Genomic DNA, 20,421 nt, shown 5'->3' with positions numbered 1-20,421 from the left:
GTCAAACCAAGGATCATTTAGCCATTTGATTTAGAATTTTAAGACCACTTATGGTATCCCCAAAAAATTATGTAACAAATATTTGATGAAACATTGAATATGTCATTAATGCTATTAGCCCATAGAATATCAGATTCCTAACATGGTACAGATGTTACCCTCCCAAAAATCGAAAGGAAGTTTGTTCTGATGTGTCCGTCCTATATCTGAGAGATATAAGAAAGACCAGGAAACTATATACTGTATTATTTTTGTTTTACAGGTATTGAACCCCTTATTTTCACAATCTCCAGATATACTTCCATAKATTTTTTAAACTGGTACTGGGGACTTTCAGACGAGTCTCTTTTCAACTTCTATCTCAAGGCCATTAGACTGTTAAACAACCGTCACTAGCTCATTAGAGGCTGCTGCCTATAGGCATAGACTAGAAATCACTGGTCACTTTAAGGAATGGAACACTAGTCACATAATGTTTACATATCTGGCATTACTCATCTCATATGTATATACTGTATTCTATACTATTCTACGGTATCTTAGTCCATGCCGCTCTGACYTCGCTCGTCCATATATGTATATAGTCTTCATTCATTACTACTTAGATGTGTGTGTATTGGGTTTATGTTGTGTAATTTGTTAAATATTACTGCACTGTCGGAGCTAGAAGCACAAGCATTTCGCTACACCCGCAATAACATCTGCTAATCACGTGTATGTGACCAATAAAATGTGATTTGAATCTTGTGGGCATCCAAGAGGAAAACAACCGACATGTACGTGAGCGTATCACCTTTCCACAGAGATGTGTAGCCCAAACTGTTCGGATGATACAGACAGAAGTTGGCAGAAGAGGCTGTTACGACATCAGATGATCTCTGTGATGCTGTTCTTTCTACAGAGGGGTCATAGTAGTTTGTAGGCCAAGCCATTCGGACGCTACAGACGTTTGTGAGAAGACTGATTTTCAGGATGTCTCATGGTCTGACGAACACTGCAGATACCTCTAGCTTAAACAGACGGATTTTGATGGGGATTTCCTTATGATAATTATATTTCCGTGGGGCCACGGAAATTGTAGGAAAAGGGTTAGCCTGTCTCCTCCCCTATACTGATTGAATTTAACAAGTGACACCAATAAGGGCTCATAGACTGAATCCAGGTGAAAGCTATATTTCACAGTAAACAAACTTAACATTGACTTTAAGCATGCTTACAGGGAATCAAATCAAACTTTATTTGTCACATGCTTCGAAAAAAAAAAGTGTAGACCTTACCGTGAAATGCTTACCTACAAGCCCTTAACCAACAGTGCAGTTCAAGAAGAGTTAAGAAAATATTTACCTGATAGACTAAAGTAAAAYTAATAATAAAAAGTAACACAATAAGAATAACGATGCTATATACAGCTGGTACCGGTACCGAGTCAGTGTGAGGGGGTACAAGTTAGATGAGGTAATTTGTACAAGTAGGTATGGGTGAAGTAACTATGCATAGACAATAAACAACGAGTAGCAGCAGTGTACAAAAGGAAGGGGGGAGGGTCAATGAAAATAGTCCGGTGGCGAATGTATTAACTGTTCAGCAGTCTTARGGCAGAAGCTGTTGAGAAGCCTTTTGGTCCTAGACTTGGCGCTGAAAGAAATTGATAATAAAGAGGTAGTGGGAGCTGTTCTGTTAYACTTCAGTGCAAGGTTTTGACATTATCGATCATAGTCTGCTGTTGAAAACTTGTGTTATGGCTTTACATCCTTTGCCATATTGTGGATCGATAGTTACCCATCTATCAGAAAACAGAGGGTATTCTTTATTAATGGAAGCCTATCTAACACAAAGTAAACCTCAAGGTAGCTGTCTTGGCCTCTTACTTTCTCCTATTTTTACTATTGACCTACCTACCACTAACCTTGAGTAAAGCCTTTGTGTCTATGTATGCTGATGACTCAACATTAGATACCACAGCCAGTGAAATCCCTGCAAGTTAAAGAGCTGCAGTCAGTTTTAGAATGAGTGGATAGTAATAAGCTCATCTTAAATATATTTTAAAAAACATTGTATTTGGGACAAATCATTTGCTAACCCTAAACCTCATCTAAATCTTGTAATGAATAATATGGCAATTGAACAATTGGAGGAGACTAAACTGCTTGTCTAACCCTAGATTTTAAACTGACATTTCAGCTAGCGACTGGAACGAGCTGACACAAACATTCAAACTGGACAGTTTTATCTCAATCTCTTCATTCAAAGACTCAATCATGGACACTCTTACTGACAGATGTGGCTGTTTGTGTGATGTGTTGTCTCCACCTTCTTGCCCTTTGTGCTGTTGTCTGTGCCCAATAAAGTTTGTACCATGTTGTTGTTATGTTGCTACCATGCTGTGTTGTCATGTGTTGCTGCCTTGCTATGTTGTCGTCTTAGTGTTGTCTCTACACTCAACACTATGTAGTGTTGTCTCTTTTCATGACGTGTGTTTTGTCCTATATTTATATTTTATTTATTTTTTATCCCAGCCTCTGTCCCCGCAGAAGGCCTTCTGGTAGGCCGTCATTGTAAATAAGAATGTGTTCTTAACTGACTAGCCTAGTTAAATAAAGGTGAAATAAAAATACAAAATGCAACAGTAGCTAAGATGGAGAAATCACAAACAAGTCCAACAGGCCCTAGTTTATCACACCTGGACTACTGGTCAGTTGTGCCACAAAGGACGCAGGCAAATTACAGTTCAACCAGAACTTAAATGTACATGGAGAGTCAATATCAATAAAACACATMTRAATCTCTCCTGACTCAAAGTAGAGGAGAGATTGACTGCATCACTACTCATCTTTGTGAGAGGCATTGACGTGTTTAAAGCACTGAACTGTCTGTTCAAACAGCGAACACTCATACCCTATAAGACATGCCACCAGGGGTCTCTTCACAGTCCAAGTCCAGAACAGACTCTGGGATAAACACAGTACTACATAGAGAAATGACTACATGGAACTCTTTCACATCAAGTAACTAAATCGAGCACGGCACAACGCGGACTGTGAAGAGGCACGCATACGCACACACACAAACTGTAATAATATTGAAATATATTTTATACTGTAAATTTGTAGTAATAGAGCAATGTACATKATGTACAATGTCTAGTTTGATGTACTCTTATTTATGTAGGCCTTTGTTTTACTACGAGGTATTGTTTTATTCCTGTTTGGAACCAAGGAAGAGCAGCTGCTGCCTTGTCAGCAGCTAATGGGGATCCTTAATAAATACTAGTGATACAACACCATACTCAAGTACAACTTAGAAACCCATTGATTTAACATTTTAAATATCTAGCAAAATGACAACATATCCAACTACCTATGCAAATCTAATAGAATAACCTAACACACGTTGCTAGTGAGTTCACAAAAAGCTGGCCAGTGTCGTGTTGGGCCTGTCGGCAGACATATCAATGAGTCAGTCGGGCATACAGTAATCTTTCCTCTCGAAAGCTGGCACTTCAACAGGAGATGAGGCGATGGCATCTTAAAAATCAGGGCTACATTGTAAGGGTCTGAAAGATTATCCTGATGTCCTAATGCCAGGGTTTTTTCATGGCTCACTGCCAGACCCTGTCAACTCACACTGGAGGGGCAGAATACCACCGGTGGAAAGGGAGGGAGGGAACTGCCTGGGCAACCAACCCAGCCTGCCGGCCTCTTCGGCCGAAAAACAATGGTGTTTCTGTAGTGCTATTAGCACAAGCTCTCTCACACACATTGATAGGTCTACACTATGTATAGTTAGATACACACTCATCCATAAGGTACACAGTGCCTTTAGAAAGTATTCATACCCCTTGATGTTTTTCCTCTCACCCATCTACACACAATACCCCATAATGACAGAATACACAAATATTTTGAAATATTTGCTAATTTATTGACAATGAAATACAGATTCATTTACATAAATATTCACACACTTGAGTCAATACTTTGTAAAAGCACCTTTAGCAGTGATTACAGCTGTGAATCTTTATGTAAGTCTCCAAGAGCTATGCATATCTTGATTGTACAATATTTGCCCATTATTCTTTTTAAACATCTAAAAGCTCTGTGAAGTTGATTGATGATCATTGCAAGACAGCCATTTTCAAGGGTTGGCATAGATTTTCAAGACGATTTAAGTCAAAAGTGTAACTAGGCCACTAAGGAACATTGAATGTCATCTTGGTAAGCAACTCCAGCATATATTTGACCTTGTGTTTAAGTCTATGGTGCTTTTGAAAGGTGATTTTGTCTCCCAGTGTCTGTTGAAAAGCAGACGAAAGGTTTTTCTCTAGGATTTTGCCTGTGATTATAGCTTATAGATTTTTTTATCCTAAAAAACTCCCTAGTGTTTGCCGATGACCAGCATACCCATAACATGATACAGCCACCCCCAAGCTTGAAAATATGTGGTACTGAGTGGTGCATTGTGTTTGATTTGCCCCGAACATAATGATTTGTATTCAGTACAAAAATATAATTTCTTTGCCACATTTTTTGCAGTGTTACTTTAGTGCCTTGTTGCAAACAGGGTGCATATTTTGGAATATTTGTATTCTGTACATGGTTCTTTCTTTTGACTGTCATTTAGGTTAGTATTGTGGAGTAACTACAATGTTATTCATCTATCCTCAGTTCTCACATCACAACCATTAAATGCTAATTATTTTCAAAATCACCATTGGCCTCATGGTGAAATACCTGAGCAAATTCCTTCCTCTTCGGCAAATCATTTAGGAAGGATGCCTGTAGTGACTGGATGTATTGATACACCAGACAAAGTCTAATTTATAACTTCACCATGCTCAAAGGGATATACAGTGTCTGCTTTTTTAAATGTTTACATATTTACCAATCTGTGCCCTTCTCTGCAAGGCATTGAAATACCTCCCTGGTCTTTGTGGTTGAATCTGTGCATGAAAATCACTACTCGATTGAGGGATCTTACAGATAATTGTATGTGTGGGGTACAGAGCTGGGGTAGTCATTCAAAAATCATGTCAACCACTATTATTGAACACAAGTCCAAGAAACTGATGTGATATATTAAGCACATGTTTACTCCTAAACTCATTTAGGATTGCCATAACAAAGGGGTTGAATACTTATTGCCTTAAGACATTTGAACTTTTCATTCTTTATTCATTTCTGAAATGTTCGACAAACAAAATTCCACTTTGACATTATGGACTATTGTGTGTAGAACAGTGACACAAAACGTACATTTAATCAATTTCAAATTCAGGCGGTAACAACAAAATGTAGAAAAAGTAAAGTGTGAACATTTTCTGAAGGCACTGTACATACTCATCCATAAAGACACTCACACAAAGACTCTAGTGTATGCACACACACACACACACACACACACACCAGCCTGACATTTCAGCTGACAGCTAAAGGAGCAATCTGCCGATAGTGTTGCTGATTTAGGGTGTAAATGCAATCAGGCGAACATGATATGGAGGTGAGAACGGCATGTGTGTGTGTGGGTAGTGCGTGCGTCAGCAGTGTATATGTATGAATTTCAGAACTGGGTGAGTGTATAGCAGGCTGCAGCATCTGAGTGTACAAATAAAAGTCTATGTGAGGTATATTCCAGTGTGTGTGTCAGCGTTACCATTAAGGAAATTGTGGCGCTGGACATTTGACTGGCAGCATTTTAAATTTACCAGACCCATATGATTTGGGTGCATAAGCTGATTAGTGCTCAGAATGACAGAAATCACATTTAGATTATAGTAATTCATAATTCACAGAACAAGTCGAGAGGATGCAACGATGTGCGGTGATTCTTACCAAATTCTGATGTTAGAATAACTGTCCACATTTACTTTGTCAGCCAACAAGACGAGTAAAGAACAGCAAAATCACTAGCCTACTGTATGTTAATCTACTATCCCCCATAGTAAAAAAGTTTACCTATTCTATGCCGGTCTAGCGATGGTTCTGTAATGCTGCAGCTCATTTCGTAGCAAAGTTTACAAATAACAAATAACAGACGCAAACTATATACTGTAATTACTCATATACGTACTACTTTGCAGTTGAAATATAATTGAGAAGGTTTTGGGGATAGCATTTCTTTCAACCCAAAAGAGTTAAATCATAACAACTGGAGTGATAGACAAATGTGCGCACCACACAGGCAGACAGATGCAATAACGCTGGAAATTAATTGACAGATATTGTGTTAGATTTGGCTTTTGAAGCCAATAGTGGCTAACCAGTGGTGGGATAATGTTGTGTTGATTAGATAGTAGCTGGGAGCTTGAAGTGTTTGATACTTGCGAGATTTGTTTATGACAGTTTGCGGTGGAACGCATGAACATTGCACGTACTTTCAGAAATGTTTAGCAAGCTACTCATAGGAGGGCTGCAAGCTACTGGTAGCTCACGATCAACCTGTTGAAGACCCCTGCTATAGACAGATTTGACTGGTTATGCTTATAGGTCTATCTATATATTTGCGATGGCCACTCCAATACCTTGACTTTGTTGTCCTTAAGCCATTTTGCCACAACTTTGGAAGTATGCTAGGGGTCATTGTCCATTTGGAAGACCCATTTGCAACCAAGCTTTAACTTCCTGACTGTCTTGAGATGTTGCAATATATCCAAATAATTTTCCTTCCTTATGATGCCATCTATTTTGTGAAGTGCACCAGTCTCTCCTGCAGCAAAGCACCCCCACAACATGACGCTGCCACCCCCGTGCTTCACGGTTGGGATGGTGTTCTTCGGCTTGCAAGCTTCCCCCTTTTTCCTCCAAACAAAACGATGGTCATTATGGCCAAACAGTTCTATTTTTGTTTCATCAGACCAGAGGACATTTCTCCAAAAAGTACGATCTTTGTCCCTATATGCAGTTGCAAACTGTAGTGTGGCTTTTTTTATGGCAGTTTTGGAACAGTGGCTTCTCCCTTGCTGAGCGGCCTTTCAGGTTATGTCGATATAGGGCTCGTTTTACTGTGGATATAGATACTTTTGTACCGGTTTCCTCCAGCATCTTCACACGGTCCTTTGCTGTTGTTCTGGGATTGATTTGCACTTTTCGCACCAAAGTACGTTCATCTCTAGGAGTCAGAACATGTCTCCTTCCTGAGCGGTATGACAGCTGCGTGGTCCCATGGTGTTTATACTTGCGTACTATTGTTTGTATAGATAAATGTGGTGCCTTCAGGCGTTTGGAAATTGCTCTCAAGGATGAAACAGACTTGTGGAGGTCTACAATCTTTTTTCTGAGGCACTGCGTTTGAAGGTAGGCCTTGAAATACATCCACAGGTACACCTCCAATTGACTAAAATTATGTCAATTAGCCTATCAGAAGCTTCTAAAGCCATGACATAATTTTCTGGAATTTTCCAAGCTGTTTAAAGGCACAGTCAACTTAGTGTATGTAAACTACTGAACCACTGGAATTGTGATACAGTGAATTATAAGTGAAATAATCTTGTGTCATGCACAAAGTAGATGTTCTAACCGACTTGCCAAAACTATAGTTTGTTTAAAATACATTTTTGGAGTGGTTGAAAAACGAGTTTTAATGACTCCAAACTAAGTGTATGTAAACTTCCGACTTCAACTGTATGTGTAGATAGATACATATACATATATCTATCCATCCATCCATCCATCCATATATATATATATATAGAAAAGCTGATAAAGAAATAAAGAAATATATTAATTCGTTTTTTACCGGCCAAAAGCCAGCTATAACCAGCTAACAGAAACCTACGTGTGTTAACCTCCAGAAGTGCTTTCTCCTGACCTTTTCTGCTTCACACTCCAATGAGCCTTATTATAGTGCCAAAGATGACCTTTAACAGGGCCCCATCTAGAGCTCTCACACACAAACACACAACTACAACTGCACTGCCCTCAGCACAGACAACAAACCAAAAATAGGCTGTTTTAAATGTACTGTAACTGTGCCCAGACACACACACACTTCAGTTCAATCCCAATCATACAGTCAGCAGGGTAGTACATGCCGCGTAAAAATAAACACCAGAGGAAGTCATCACATGTTGAGTCCCTCATGTAAGTAGTACTAAAAAACTGTTGTACATGTTAAGATAGTTATATTTTAACTCAGCCAGCAATCAATATCAAGTCCTCACAGCAAAAGTACAAGCTAAAATATAGTGAATTAATGACCTGTAATGTGGCCTCCCTCCCCCACTTTGCATTGTGTTGTGTTAATGGAAAGTTCCGCTGAGCTAAATTGACACGGTAGCGACACACTACTCTCAATCAATCCAATTTAAAGCCCCTTTTACATCAGCAGATGTCACAAAGTGCTTATACAGAAACCCAGCCTAAAACCCCAAACAGCAAGCAATGCAGATGTAGAAAGTCAGTGGCTAGGAAAAACTGCAGAAAAGTCAGAACCTAGGAAGAAACCTAGAGAGGAACCAGGCTTTGAGGGGTGGCCAGTCCTCTTTTAGCTGTACTCAAATACTAATAAGACCCCCCCCATCCCCAAAAAAGGGGGCGCCGGGACCTGCTGAACTACTCGGTGCCCCCTTCAACCTCACACATCTTTATTAATACCATTTATGATCAACCGTGAACATAATCAAGACAGTCCACTTACTTCCCGACGTTCCCCTTAAAATCAATTACCCGGTTCGTAATCATAAATCACACAACAAGTTGTCAGTCAAAACATTGTGGAGGCAGCGGTAGTGAAACACAGCTAACCTGAACACTAAGTAGCGTCATTGATTTCACCCTGACACCACGGTACAGTGTGTATGGTGGCCTGGAGACACGGTTCAAACACTCCTTCAACCCCTCAATTATAACGTCGTCTTTCCACAGACCACCGTCATTAGAATGACATTGTGATTGAATGCTTATGACTGAAGCTCCATGTCTTCACAGTCTTGGCTATATGCACATGAATACTGAGCTGGCAAAGACAGTGTGGTTGATTTGCTGGTCACTTGATTAAAGACATTGAGGGCAAACACACACAGGGTTGAATCCTAACAACCATACCCCAAAGTTCTTGTTCTGTAACCACTCACCTCTGTGCTCCCAGAGTCTATGGCTTTGTCCACATAGAGCAGCGAGTCCTGGGCCTCGCCGCGACATACCCCCTCGGACCAGGCGGCACAGTGCAGGTGGGCACAGCACTGGCCTGTGGGGTCAAACAGGGACTGGACGTTGATGTCGTCGGGGAGGCCGATCTGACCAAGCTCGTCCCAGAACTTGGGGGCCGGCTCCTCGCTGAATGGGTCCGTGCTGCCGGGTGCCGAGGAGGAGTGTAGACCACTGTCCGGAGAGCTGACCCTGGAGAGAGAGAGGGGAAAGATCATGTTGAAGGTCAAGTTTATTCTCACCAACATAGCAGTTAATACAAACATGGCAAATTCCTTTCTAAATACACAAGAACATAAATAAAGGGCAAAGTACCTAAACTAAGAACACCAAACATCATGTAAAGCAGCAAAGAAAAAACTGGCTAATAGAGAAAGAATCACGAGAGAGCCTGGTATCCAATTTAAAGGGAGAGCTTTGTGCATAGTCTGGGATTTACTGGATATATGCGTCTGCTTGGGATGGGGGATGGGATTGCTGTCATTAAAAATCAAATCAAAGTTTATTTGTCACATGACAGAATACAGCAGGCATAAACCACTCACTTACAAGCTCTTCCACAACCATGCAGAGTTCAATATCAGAGGTACCAAATCGAAAATTGTGGCGGTGGGTAGCCTAGTGGTTAGAGCGAGTCCCCGAGCTGACACGGTACAAATATGTCATTCTGCCCCTGAACAAGGCTGTTAAAACATTGTTCCCCGGTAAGCTGTCATTGTGAATAAGAATTTGTTCTTAACTGACTCGCCTAGTTAAATAAAAGTAAATTAAAATAAAAAAAACACTAAAAGCTGTTATCCATGTATATGATCTTTAATTCAAACAGTGCTATGACACCATATCAAGGACAAGGAGTGCTCATTGACATGGTCACCACCACCATCCTCTCCTTCTGGAAGAAAGCATCAGGGTGGAGGTTGTCCCTTGGCTAATGCACAAGGACTGGTTGTTCGAGCCCACACAAGCACAAACATACTAGCTTGCTTGACACACACACACACACACTAGCCAGCCTGAAACACACACAATCTCTCTCCATCCCTGCCGGATGCAGCCTATTCCAGCCAGTCTGGTGTTGTTGGATGAAGGCTCTCAGCCCACAGAGGAGCGGAAAAAAGTGGGAATTACCATTTAAAAAGAGAGACCCCGGTTTGAGGAAGCCCTTTGCCCAGCGCTGGGCAACAGTAGGGTGCTAGGGATGAAAGGCTACTGTATACTACACCCCCCCCCACACACACACACAAACAGCTCTACTATAGGGATGTGTTCATTAGGGCGTGAAATGGAAAATGTTTTAAAGCACTTTGCAACAGAAAAAGAAGATGAGGGTTTCATTTAATTTTCTTCCATTTGGTGCCTAATGAACACAACTTCCTACTCCCAATAAGGCCAATATGGATGGGAGGGGATGAGAAGAGGATGGAAGAGGATAGTGCACTGATGGACTATGGTCCTGTCTTTTACATGTAACCAAGTCTTTGAATCCAAAGCTTCATCTATGAATTTAGGAGTTTAAGAGCGGTGAATTTAAGAGCGGTGCCATTTCCCTCTTAGACCCATCCCTCAGCTTTATAGCAAACCAAGTGGCGGAGCTGCTATTGGGCTGAGAAACAACTGACAGATTATGCCTTAAAGGGATAGTATTTCAAATGGAGGGTTTAATGGTGAAGGATCCAATGAGGGAGCCAAAAACCCTAATACGCAATCTCCTATCCGTTTTCCTCCACTTTCTCTCCCTCTCGTGTTCGCTCTCATTTTGCTCAGCTGTGACTTGTTCGCCAGTAATTTTAACTTTGCCGTGAAAACGCTGCAGCTTTAATTATGAGCTAAATAACCTTATAGAGGTTATGGACATGTCTTCTGCAAATTATTATTTGCCTAGAACTTATGGCCCAATAGTCTTATTTGCAGAACCATATGTTATTCCATTGGGTATGCCTTTTTGCAGATGGATTGAAATGAATGATATCAGAAGTTGCTTATTCGTGTGATATCAACAGCCTTTCCATGTGTTCATTTACCATAACTAATCATAGTGTTCGATCAAAGCTGTATAAGTTGATTGAGGCCAAGCTGTCCAGGGGGAAATGTTTCAAAACATAATTTTTTGGACAAGTTCAGATAGTACCTCCCCATTTCATGCCTAGTGAACGTAACACACATTTATCCAAACCAAGCCCATATCCCACCTTGGTGAATGGTGAATGTGCTGGCTCCATGTGTGAATAGGAAGATGAAAGCGGTGTTAAGGTGTCAGCATTCTTTTGTTCGCATGGCGGTTAGCGGAAGTCGGCTAGCCGAACTGAACGGGAGTGCACACTCTCTTAAGAAACGATAAAAAAGCTGCAATAGTGTTTGTCCATTTTGAGACGCCGTAGCCAGTATACACTTCATGAAAAAAGATAACAAGAAATCTGTCATAAATMTTGACGTTTTTTCTGAGGAGATCTTTGTCGCACAATTTTACATCTGACCAAGATGTCGGTGCAATATTTCTAAATGAGAAAATGTGCATGAAAACGAGTCGAAGGGGTTTTGACTTCAGCTACCGTCATCAGCTTGCCTCAATTTTTTGGGAGCCCAAACAACAAAAATAAATAAAATAAAAACTTACTGGAGGACAAAACGTCATGAAATATGCACAAACTCTTCAGATCTTTTTAGTCTAGGAAGCATGCGGACGCCTTTACTCTCTCACTGAGAAAAAGCAGTGTTTCATTAGGCCTGTGATTACTTTGGGCCTGTCAAAGCTACTTTCAATTAGATCACCTTAATGAGAAAATAATTAGCGACTACACACACACACACACACACACACCCAATAACTATAGAATAAAGAAAGCGCGATGGACAGACACAGACCAATTCATGCATGTATACACAAATGCAGAGAGCGAGAGGTGACATGAACTCACTCATGCACATTTATCAACACATGCACTGTCATGAGGTCATGCACCCCCTTACAAACCCTTTCATCTTATTACCAGACAAAACAACTTGCATGGAGAGTGACAGTTCATCGAGTCCATGAAGTAAGTAGAGGGACTTACACTTGAGTTAAAGTACATTTCAAATCAAACAGGCAAAAGTCAATTCAAGAGTTAGGCTACTTTCTCCACCGTCTCCTCTGATATATCCCTAAACGGTGATTCATCGCGTTGCTATTCAGGCCAAAACAGAATTGGGTCACTAGGGCTCAGTTCATGTGAACTATCCCCGGTCCACCTTAACACTTCTCTGACACGGTCCACCTTAAAACTTCTCTCTCTCTCGCTTGTTATTGTTTTCATTCCTAGCTCCCTCTGTCTAGAACTGGCACAGCGCCAGCACTGGACTGACCGACCAATCACAGGGCTCCAACGCGACAATGCACTGCGCCGCGTTGGCCCCCTGCCAGGAACCTCGCTGGGTGAGAGCATTACGTCACCGCCCCCTCGGATTGGTTCAAAAGAGCTGAGCAAATTAGGAGGCCGGCCAATGGGCCCTGGGGTGTCTTCTGACGGTAGGTCTTTGTCAACAGTGGATCACGTGGAGCTGAAGTGACAGGGGGGAGGGAGAGAGAACAGACAGAGAAAGAAAGAGAAAGAAAGAGCAAAAACAAGCAAGAGAAATAGTGACAGAAAAATTAAGCGGTGAGGAGAGAGAAAGAGACACACAGACAACTGGGGAGAGAGCGAGAGACCAAGATAGACAGGCAGAGAGAGACAGGCAGGGAGAGGGAGAAAGAAGGAACAGCACATCAGAAATCAGCTCAACGTAACTGTAGAAACCAGAGAATCAAACCACRTCTGGGAAAATTGTAACACACTAAAACAACAAAGAGTTATCTATCCAAGACAGAGATGTATGGATAAACCACTTCTCCAATCTTTTTGGCTCTATAACAAACAGCAAAAAAATATACATGATCAAATACAAATCTTAGAAACAACTATTAAAAGACTAGCAGAACCCACTGGATTCTCCAATTACAATGAATGAACTACAGGACAAAACACAAACCCTCCAACAAAAAAGTCCTGTGGTGTTGATGGTATCCTAAATGAAATGATAAAATATAGACCAAAGTCCTATTGGCTATACATAAACTTTTGAACCTCATCCTCAGCTCTGGCATCTTCCCCAATATTTGGAACCAAGGACTGATCACCCCAATCCACAAAAGAGGAGACAAATTTGACCCCAATAAATACAGAGTGATATGCATCAACAGAAACCTTGGGGAAATCCTCTGCATTATCATTAATAGCGTACTCGTACATTTCCTCAGCGAAAACAATGTACTGAGCAAATGTCAAATTGGCTTATTACCAATAGGGATGCACGATATAGTCGGTGAACATATCTGAATAGGGCCAATATTAGCTAAAAATGCCAACGTTGGTATCGGCCAGATGTTGGGCCGTGCATACCTATATAACGTAGGTACAGGACGTAATGACGCCACGTAAAATGTTGCGCTACACGTGCATCACAGCATTCCTAACCTAGCCCACAATGTCTACTGTGTGGATCGACAAGTCAACAAGTCGAGCAGGCATTTGAAAGAGTAAGAAAATGTAAGCCACTCAAAGGCGAAATCCATTAATGGAATTCATTGCCCTTGACAATCAACCTTCTTCTGTCTTGGGTGATGTTGGCTTTCGCCGACTGGTCGAGCACCGGTACACACTACCGAGCGCTCTATTTTTCAGATGTTGCCCTACCGGAGTTACACAGTAATAGTGTCACTGCTATTAGCTTCATGAAATACACACTATGGATCGCCGTTTGGGTCTTTGCGTGTCAAAAAAGATACAGTAGCACTGTCAAAGCTGTACAAAAACGTCTGCAAACAAGCAAACACCGGCCACGAACGATGTGTTTTCAATACCGCATTGGCAATAAAGCATAATTTGTTAGACCTCAACGTCTGGGGTAGCTAGCTAGCACCAATACAACCAGCCTGAAAACAATAGAAACTGCAGTAATTTTCATTATTCGTAGTAATGATTTAGGAATCCTTGTGAATAAGTATTAGCTAGGTTGCCACTTGTTGTTCGCCTGTTGATATTGCCAACTACTTAACCCTGTTGCCCAAAGCTAACATTATAAGTAGCCACCTAGCTTCATATGGTTAGCGATGCTCGACCAGACGGTTATTTTGAAGGCTAACTGCAAAGTCCGCTGTTGGGGCTAATCCTTATTGTGGCTAGCTTCACATAGATGGGTCCGACCACCATTAATCAAATAAGAACTGTCTTATAAATTAGGGTTATTTTAGATGACACCTAGCTATATAGTTAGCTAGTTAACTATAGCTACTGAAACAGATGTCGTTTTGCAATGTTTTTGGGGAAGACTACATTGATTGCACCCATGAGCTAGCTAGCTTTTTTTTTTAATGACCAGCACTGTAGGTGTGGAGACAACTTTACCAGCATCATAGCATACGTATCGATGAATCGTCGTGACACATGAAATACAAGTGATGGTGTAATCAATGTGTAATAACAATGTAAAAAAATTATGAACGTGTATAAATGATTATTTGATGTGCAGTCATATTCAGGTAATGATTGGTCAAATAGTGTTGTTTGACACGCAACGACCCAAACGGCGTTCCATAGAAATCCTGGTTGAGAATTAAACAACTGAACAACGAAACAGCACGTAAGTGAAAGAAATAGGTTTTGATCATGTTTTACTGGTAATGGGGACATACGTAAATGCCAACAAAATAACTTTTTGGTCAGTGTGGTGTTTGTGTAACCTTTATTTAACAAGGCAAGTCAGTTAAGAACAAATTCTTATTTACAATGACGGCCCGGACGACACTGGGCCAATTGTGCGCCGCCCTATGGGACTCCCAATCACGGCCGGATGTGATACAGCCTGGATTCGAACCAGGGACTGTAGTGACGCCTCTTGCACGGAGATGCAGTGCCTTAGACCGCTGTGTCCATGTGTGTGTGTTAACTATTTAACTGTYCTAGAATGCTTAAAAGGCCGTGAATTTTAAATATCGATATCGMTTTTTTTGGCAGGGAAAATATCGGATATCGGCCAAAAATGTCATATTGGTGCATCACAAATTACCAAATTACCGTACAACAGATCACTTATTCACCCTGCACACCCTAATTAACAAAAAAACAAAAAACAAAGGCAAAGTCTTCTCATGCTTTGTTGATTTCAAAAAAGCTTGCGATTCAACTTGGCATGAGGGTCTGCTATACAAATTCATGGAAAGCGGTGTTGGCGGAAAAACATACAAAATTATAGAATCCATGTACACAAACAACAAGTGTGCAGTTAAAATTTGCAAAATACTTATCTTTCCACAGGGCCGTGGGGTGAGACAGGGATGCAACGTGAGCCCCACCCTCTTCAACATATATATCAACAAATTGGCGAGGGCACAAGAACAGTCAGCAGCACCCAGCCTCACCCTACTAGAATCTGAAGTCAAATGTCTACAGTTTGCTGACGATCTGGTGCTTCTGTCCCCAACAAATGAGGCCCTACAGCAGCACCAAGATCTTCTGCACAGATACTGTCAGACCTGGGCCATAACAGTAAACCTCAGTAAGACAAAAATAATGCTGTTCCAAAAAAGGTCCAGTTGCCAGGACCACAAATACAAATTCCATCTAGACATTGGTGCCCTAGAGCACACAAAAAACTATACGTACCTCGGCCTAAACATCAGCACCACAGGTAACTTCCACAAAGCTGTGGACGAGCTGAGAGACAAGGCAAGAAGGGCCTTCTATGCCTTCAAAAGGAACATAAAAGTTGACATACCAATTAGGATCTGGCAAAAAAATATTTGAATCGGTTATAGAACCCATTTCCCTTTATGGTTGTGAGGTCTGGGGTCCGCTCACCAACCAAGAACACACAAAATGGAACAAACACCAAATTGTGACTGCATGCAGAACTCCGTAAAAATATCCTCTGTGTACAACGTAAAATACCAAATAATGCATGCAGAGCAGAATTAGGCCGATAGCTGCTAATTATAAAAATCCAGAAACAAATAAATAAATATACATAGAGTTGAAGTCGGAAATTTACATGGGTCATGGTTCACCTTCCAGCAGGATATCTGTCCTAGTCTCAAATCTCTGGAAGACAAACAGGTTTCCCTCAAGAATTTCCCTGTATTTAGCGCCATCCATCATTCCTTAAATTCTGACCAGTTTCCCAGTCCCTTCTGACCAGTTTCCCAGTCCCTCCCTAATTTTTTCTTTAAGCAACGGCCTTTTCTGGCCCCTCTTCCGTAAAGCCCAGTTCTGTGGTGCATGGGATGTTCAAAGTTGATATCTTTTTTATAAATAAACCCTGATCTGTACTTCTCCACAACCTTGTCCCTGGCCTGTTTGGAGAGCTCCTTGGTCTTCATGGTGACGCTTGCTTGGTGGTGCCCTTTGCTGAGTGGTGTTGCAGACTCTGGGGCCTTTCAGAACAGGTGTGTATATATACTGAGATCATGTGACACTTAAATAAAGTCCACCTGTGTGCAATCTATTTAACTAATTATGTGACTTCTGAAGGTAATTGGTTGCACCAGATCTTATTTTGTGGCTTCATAGCAAAGGGGGTGAATGCATACAGTTGAAGTCGGAAGTTTACATACACTTAGGTTGGAGTCATTAAAACTCGCTTTTCAACCACTCCACAAATTTCTTGTTAACAAACTATAGTTTTGGCAAGTCGGGTAGGACATCTACAAATTATTTCACTTATAATTCACTGTATCACAATTCCAGTGGTTCAGTAGTTTACATACACTAAGTTGACTGTGCCTTTAAACAGCTTGGGAAATTCCAGAAAATTATGTCATGGCTTTAGAAGCTTCTGATAAATAATGTCAATTAGCCTGAGTCAATTGGAGGTGTTACTGTGAATGTATTTCAAGGCCTACCTTCAAATTCAGTGCCTCTTTGCTTGACAACATGGGAAAATAAAATAAATCAGCCAAGACCTCAGAAAAAAAATTGGAGACCTCCACAAGTCTGGTTCATCCTTGGGAACAATTTCCAAATGCCAGAAGGTATCACGTTCATCTGTACAAACAATAGTACGCAAGCAAAAACACCATGGGACCACACAGCCGCCATACCGCTCAGGAAGGAGACGCGTTCTTTTGTGCAAAAAGTGCAAATCAATCCCAGAACAACATGAAACAGGTACAAAAGTATCTATATCCACTAAAGCGAGTCCTATATCGACATAACCTGAAAGGCCGCTCAGCAAGGAAGAAGCTACTGCTCCAAAACCGCCATAAAAAAGCCAGACTACGGTTTGCAACTGCACATAAGGACAAAGTTCGTACTTTTGGAGAAATGTCCTCTGGTCTGATGAAACAAAAATAGAACTGTTTGGCCATAATGACCATTGTTATGTTTGGAGATAAAAGGGGGACGCTTGCAAGCCGAAGAACACCATCCCAAACGTGAAGTACGGGGGTGGAGCATCATGTTGTGGGGGTGCTTTGCTGCAGGAGGGACTGGTGCACTTCACAAAATAAATGGAATCATGAGGTAGGAAAATTCTGTGGATATATTGCAACATCTCAAGACATCAGTCAGGAAGTTAAAGCTTGGTCGCAAATGGGTCTTCCAAATGGACAATGACCCCAAGCATACTTCCAAAGTTGTGGCAAAATGGCTTAAGGACAACAAAGTCAAGGTATTGGAGTGGCCATCACAAAGCCCTGACCTCAATCCTACAGAAGATTTGTAGGTAGAACTGAAAAAGCGTGTGCGATCAAGGAGGCCTACAAACCAGACTCAGTTACACCAGCTCTGTCAGGAGGAATGGGCCAAAATTCACCCAACTTATCGTGGGAAGCTTTTGGAAGGCTACCCGAAACATTTGACCTTTGTTAAACAATTTAAAGGCAATGCTACCAAATACTAATTTAGTGTATGTAGTAAACTTCTAACCCAATGGGAACGTGATGAAAGAAATAAAAGCTGAAATAAATCATTCTCTCTACTATTATTCTGACATTTCACATTCTTAAAGTAAAGTGGTGATCCTAACTGACGAGAGAGGGACTATTAACTTGAATTAAATGTCAGGAATTGTCAAAAACTGAGTTTAAATGTGTTTGGCTGAGGTGTATGTAAACTTCTGACTTCAACTGTATGCACGCATAACATATTTTTGATTTTTTTTCGAAATAAGTCATTTTTTTCATTTCACAACCTTTTCTCAATAGGGGGGCGCTGTTCTCACTTTGTAAAAAATCGTTCCCAAATMAAACTGCCTCGTACTCAATTCTTGCTCGTACAATATGCATATTATTATTACTATTGGATAGAAAACACTCTCTAGGTTCTAAAACTGTTTGAATTATATCTGTGAGTAAAACAGAACTCATTTTGCAGCAAACTTCCTGTCAGGAAGTGAGAAATCTGAAATCGAGGGCTCTGTTCCAGGGTCAGTTTATTAATTTGCATGGAATCTATGGGTCTACATGCACTGCATACGCCTTCCCCTAGATGTCAGTAGGCAGTGAGAATTGGAATGGGGTGTATAGCTCTATCTGAGGCCGAATAAGACCTGTTGGAATGACGCGACCACTCTTTCATTTCTTCACCATGGCGCAAATCGGTCACCTGGATTGCGTTCTGAAAAGCTGTCGTTATAGGCCTTAGATATATTCGGCTCTGATTTTATGTGATATATGTGTTAAAAACATCATCAACTAGTTATATTAAACCGACTTATATCAGTTTATATAAGTTTATACTGATTTTCAGTATTTTCTTTGTGATGCGTTCTGGGGATTTGGACACTTCTGTGCCGCATGGCTAYCGTTGGCTAGCGTTCTACAGATGAAGACGACATTCTACAACCGAACAACGATTATTCTGGACAAAGGACAACTTGTACAATATTCTGATGGAAGCTCCTCAAATAGTAGGAACGATTTATGATGTTTTTTCGTATTTCTGTCGAAAATGTTTAGACGTAATTTGGGCGCTGATTTMGGGTGCTGTATCGCTATAACATAAGCTGTAAGTCGTACTAAAGTTCATTTTAAAAATCTAACACAGCGGTTGCATTAAGAACTAGTGTATCTTTAATTTGCTGTCCAACATGTATTTTTTAGTAAAGCTTATGATTAGTTATTTGATTAGAATAGGTGCCTCTCCAAGATTTCTCCGGACAATATTTCTGCATTTTCACTACGTATTCACATTGTTCAACCACGATTTGTGCCGCAAATAGGCACATTTCTCGAACAAAACCATATATGTATTGTGTAATATGATGTTATAGGACTGTCATCTGATGAAGTTTGAGAAGGTTAGTGAAAAAAGTTAATATCTTTTGCTGGTTTATTCGCTATCGCTAACGTGTCTTGAATGAATGCGGCTGTGTGGTAGGCTATTGTAGTAAGCTAATATAATGCCTATATTGTGTTTTCGCTGTAAAACACTTAAAAAATTATAATATTGGCTGGATTCACAAGATGTTTGTCTTTCATTTGCTGTACACCGTGTATTTTTCATAAATGTTTATCATGAGTATTTAGGTATTTCACATTGTTTCTGTAGTTATTCTAGCTGCTTTGGTGAGGACTACTGCAATGTAAAACTATGATTTATACCTGAAATATGCACATTTTTCGAACAAAACATATGCTATACAATAAATCTGTTATCAGACTGTCATCTGATGAAGTTGTTTCTTGGTTAGTGACAATTTATATCTTTATTGGTCGAATTTGTGATAGCTACCTATGCAGTAAAAAAATGGTGAAAATATGCGGTTGGGTCTTTTGCTATCGTGGTTAGCTAATAGAAATACATAGTGTTTTCCCTGTAAAACATTTTAAAAATCGGAAATTATGGCTGGATTCACAAGATGTGTATCTTTCATCTGGTGTCCTGGACTTGTGATTTCATGATATTTAGATGCTAGTATTTACTTGTGGCGCTATGCTAGGCTATGCTAGTCAGCTTTTTTACTMWTGAGGGTGCTCCCGGATCCGGGATTGTGACCAAGTAGAAGACTATTTTGTGTATATTACATGAAATCCAAATAAAAATRAATTTAAATGACAGGTTGTAATGCAACAAAACAGGAAAAACGCCAAGGGTGCTCGAATACCTTTGCAAGGCACTGTATCTATATATTAGGTYAAATAACACAGTGTTCCACCACCGCAGACAGATTTGTGACCGTTGCCATAAGAAAAGGGCAACTAGTGGTGGTCAAACACCATTGTAAATTAGGGCTGGGCGGTATACCGTATTTCATGATATACCTATATTGA

General features: G+C 40.6%; 1 protein-coding gene across 1 annotated transcript in view; it reads right to left on the bottom strand.

Moving 5' to 3' along the window:
• kmt2ca (lysine (K)-specific methyltransferase 2Ca) overlaps positions 1 to 20,421 on the bottom strand; it is a 233,193-nt gene that overhangs the window by 139,389 nt on the left and 73,383 nt on the right. Inside the window, 1 exon segment of the mRNA XM_070435637.1 lies at positions 9,068 to 9,332. Coding sequence (XP_070291738.1) covers positions 9,068 to 9,332 — 265 coding nt within the window.

This window comes from Salvelinus sp. IW2-2015, linkage group LG27 (genome assembly GCF_002910315.2).
Source record: "Salvelinus sp. IW2-2015 linkage group LG27, ASM291031v2, whole genome shotgun sequence".
Taxonomy (NCBI): Eukaryota; Metazoa; Chordata; class Actinopteri; order Salmoniformes; family Salmonidae; genus Salvelinus; species Salvelinus sp. IW2-2015.
This window is presented reverse-complemented; position numbering and strand designations above follow the sequence as displayed.